Source organism: Capricornis sumatraensis, chromosome 22 (assembly GCF_032405125.1).
Source record: "Capricornis sumatraensis isolate serow.1 chromosome 22, serow.2, whole genome shotgun sequence".
Taxonomy (NCBI): Eukaryota; Metazoa; Chordata; class Mammalia; order Artiodactyla; family Bovidae; genus Capricornis; species Capricornis sumatraensis.
Window position 1 is genome coordinate 32,724,208 of NC_091090.1, and position 4,142 is coordinate 32,728,349.

The following is a 4,142-nucleotide window of genomic DNA, read 5'->3' on the forward strand; positions in this document are numbered from 1 at the left end:
GCCCACTTCTCTGATTTTAGAGCAAAGTCATCAAAAAGCTCAGTGTCTCCACTCAGTTCAGTTCAGTCGCTCAGTCGTGTTCGACTCTTTGCGACGCCATGAATCACAGCACGCCAGGTCTCCACTACTTATTGCCAATTACTTTTCAAACCGTTTGCCTTTAATCTTCTCTTGAACTGAGTTCAATCAAACGTTTGGTCTCACCATTCCACTGAATTCACTCTTGTCAATGTCAAAGTTCAATTCTCTGTCTTTAAATTACTTGACCTCTCAGTAACACTTAACAGACTTGATGCTTTTTCTCTTACCTCAAACATTAAAAAAAAAAAACCCAAAACAAAAAAACCTGGCTTTCAGAATACCCACCCAGCTCTCACTTTCCAGTGCAGACTTGTTTTCAGCCTCATTGGCTGCTTGCTGCTCTTCCTTCTTCTTACTCACTTTTGTACCTCTCCTCTTTTCAGTCTTTTATGCTTCACATATCTATAAACACATAGCTCTCAAATTATACCTTTAATTTCAACTTATTTTCCTAACTCTAGACATATATATTTAATTTCCAACTAAACATTTCTACAATAGCAGTTTTACCATTTAAGATATGCTCTTTCAGCTGGTTTGATTTATATACTGCCCTGGAAATGGATACACAAATCAAAAGAGACTTTCTACGTTATATAGCCCACCAAGTACAGAACTTGACCTCTCTATGGTCCACTTTGAAAGGTGATCCCATTACTCCATTTGCCACATGACATCTTCAACCCCTGCCTCTGGTTTCTCTAATCTTTACTCTGTAAGTGATGACCTTAGAAATATTCATTCTATCCAATGTTATTGGTAGGTGGATGGGAAAGAACAAAGAATTTGAGGGCTTTGGAATATTCTGATGTACCAGCTAAAGACAATGCATTTAGGAGCTGAGCATTATCAATCTTCATTTCTCTTGGGACCAGAAAGTGTTTGGCTACAAAAGAAATCTTTCTGGCTTTAGAGACTCAGTTCCCAAAGTTACTCATTAGTGAAAAACCTCGAGGAATTTTCTGTTGAGAAAGTTTCCTATAGATAGGGTTGAGGATGGAAATTAACAATTAAACAAAAGCCTAACATTGATTTGGAAGTAACTTAGAAAAATTACTTAAAACGCAAAACTTTTACTATTCACTGGTCTGTCTCCTTATGTAAGAGTAACTTGAAGAGACTGATATACAGCTACAATATGGCATATGTGTCCTTTTATTTTTAGTACTCTGAACTTTTGTCATAAAACATATTGAAGTTTATAAAATTATTTTCATACATCTATTGATAAAGTCATCTCAGTTGAGACCTGAAATATATTAAATGGAGTTAGTGCCTCCCTACTGTACTCTTCCCAATTTCTGAACCACAGAATAATGCAGCTTAATTAAATGTGTCTAAATGTCTGTGTTTTGGGTAACAGTGTGTCATGCAGCGGTAGGTAACCATGTGCTCCTCTATAGTTTAGTCTCTATGAAGGTTAGATTATGTAAAAAATTCTGATCCATAGAAATTCTGCTCTGAGGTAGTTCAGGCTTAAGATGCCTTCTCCGTTATAAACAAAACTGGAATTGTCACTGTTTTGTAACTAGAACAAAACTGGACCAAACCATGTGAGTAAGATTAGGACCAAATTCTTTGGATCTACAAAAGTGAATGTAAATAGTGTGAATGATCAGTCCATAACCTCAAAATATCCTCCTATATTCTTACCTGTATATATCTCTGTTTTACTTATTTATTATTACTATTATTTATCTGTGGTTGTGCTGCCCAGCTTGTGGAATCTTAGTTCCCTAACCAGGGATTGAACCCCAGCGCTTGGCAGTGGAAGTGCATAGTCCTAAACACTGCAGGGACACCAGGGAATCCTGTATCTCTAATAGTTGTAAGTGCTGGCACTCCCCATGGTTTCAGGTCCAGCGACACTTCTAAGAACTTAGAAAGTGAGGAACATAGTAATTCTTGTCTATTAACTCCAAAAATACTTCAGCAGTTACTGTGTAATAGTTTTCATTTAGTATAAGCTTGATGACAGGTAAGGAAAACAAGAGAAATTTTGGATGAGTTCTTCATATTTCACTGATATTACATGATATTATATCACACTGTAATCTGTGAAAGTAAATATAGAAATAAAAAAGAAAATATATTAAAAGGAAAAGTCTTGAAACTGACTTTTCAAGAGGCCCAAAATTGAGGATAAAATATACCAATGGGCAAGAAAGTTATTCCTGAGATTTTTTTTTTAAGCTGCCTCCACTTATAACAATATTTTACAGCTATCTTTGACAGATAGTCCAATTGACTTATAAAACATATTTGGAGTCAGAGTTCACAAAATTCTTTAGGTAAACCATTGATTATTTTATCTCTGTTAATGAATACTCAAAATATTTTTTGCTTTAATTACTTACTTGCTTCCAGATTGGAGAAAAACAAATCATGACATATATTATTTATCCCTTAAAAATATCCTTTAGCTCATATGTGAGTTACCATTTATTTTTCCAGTTGAGTAATCAGGGCCATTAATTCAATACCTTAAAATATTACAGCATAAGATTTTATTGTTCATATTTTGATATATAAACTTACAGGGAACACACAGGTAAACAGACCTAAATACTATTCAATTACAGAGTACATGGGTAACTAAGACAAATTTCTGTATCTAATTTTATTCAAGAACACGAAAGAATACATAACAAATCAGTTTCATCAATTGATATCCCTGAAACAGATTCAGCATTAAGATTCCACGTCTGTTTGTTTAAGTTTCCATTATATTATCTAGAAATGCATTATTTAACAAAATATACTGGACTTACCCACTTACATTTCCTTTATACACTTCCTTCTGTTTTTACAAATGGTAAACAATTAGAAAAGCAGTACGACTTCACATGTGAGTTTTCTCTTTGCCCCTTTATGCCTCAGAAGAATTCTCTAGACTTCAGGTCAGAGTCTTCTCCTGATCCCTCTCCTCAAGGCCCCCTTCACTTCCTTATTCCTCAAAGTATAGATCAGTGGATTTAGTACAGGAGTGACCACGCTGTACGTAATGGCAATGATCCGTTCCTGCTCCACAGAGCTACCTGTGGCAGGACGAATATAAGTGAAAACTATGGGAACATAGAAAAGAACAACTACCATGAAGTGGGCGACACAAGTAGACAGTGCTTTGTGGGGCATGCTGCAAGAGTGGGTCTTGAAATAAAGATAGATAATAATGTAGGCATAGGATAGAAGTGTTAGAAAAAATGGGCCAATGGCAAAGGTCCCCATGACAGTATTGAGCAGCCACTCATTGAGCTCAGTGCTCCTACAGGCCAACTCCAACAATGGCTTAATATCACAGAAGAAGTGTTGGATATGGTTGGAACCACAGAAGTTTAAGCGAGAGGTCATTACTGAGTGCAGCAGGGCATGGAAAAACCCAATAATCCAGACAGTGACAACCATCTGGACACAGACCTGATGACTCATGATAAGAGGGTAGCCAAGTGGTTTGCAGATAGCCACAAAGCAGTCAAAGCCCATCACGGCCAGCAACATGGACTCTGTGCTGCCCAGGAAGTGGAAGAAATGAAGCTGGCTTATGCATCCCAAGAAAGAAATTGCTTTGTGTGTAGAGACGAAGTTCTCCAGCATCTTTGGCAGAGTCACCGTGGAGTAGCAGATATCTAGACATGACAGGTTTCCCAGGAAAAAATACATAGGAGAATGGAGTCTTGGATCAGAGACGACAACTATCAGGACGGCTGCATTCCCAGCCACATTGACAATGTAAGTTGCAAGGAAAACCACAAAGAGAACAGGCTGCAATACTTGGATGTCTGTCACTGGCAGGAGGAGAAATTCAGTGACTGAGGTGTGATTCAGCATCACTTGAAAGAAAAGACAAAATAACATATGGAATGCAATCTCTGATGGGAACAGAGTCCCACAGCTGAAGATTTTCCCATCTAGACAATAATATTTTGAGGAACATTGCTATTTAAATAAGGTCACGTGTTGGTTATGGACTGTTACTGAAACATTTTAAGAATTAGATTTATCATTAATATTTGTATTTCTTCCAGGATTTAGCCAGATTATCATCTTCTCTGATACAAGTT

The 4,142-nt window shown here is 36.9% G+C and overlaps 1 protein-coding gene across 1 annotated transcript; it reads right to left on the bottom strand.

Moving 5' to 3' along the window:
- Positions 1–2,982: 2,982 nt before the first annotated feature.
- Positions 2,983–3,936, bottom strand: LOC138069522 (olfactory receptor 12D2-like). The gene has a single exon (XM_068960846.1). It carries the CDS (start codon positions 3,934–3,936, stop codon positions 2,983–2,985), a length of 954 nt encoding a protein of 317 aa, XP_068816947.1.
- Between the last annotated feature and the right edge of the window lie 206 nt (positions 3,937–4,142).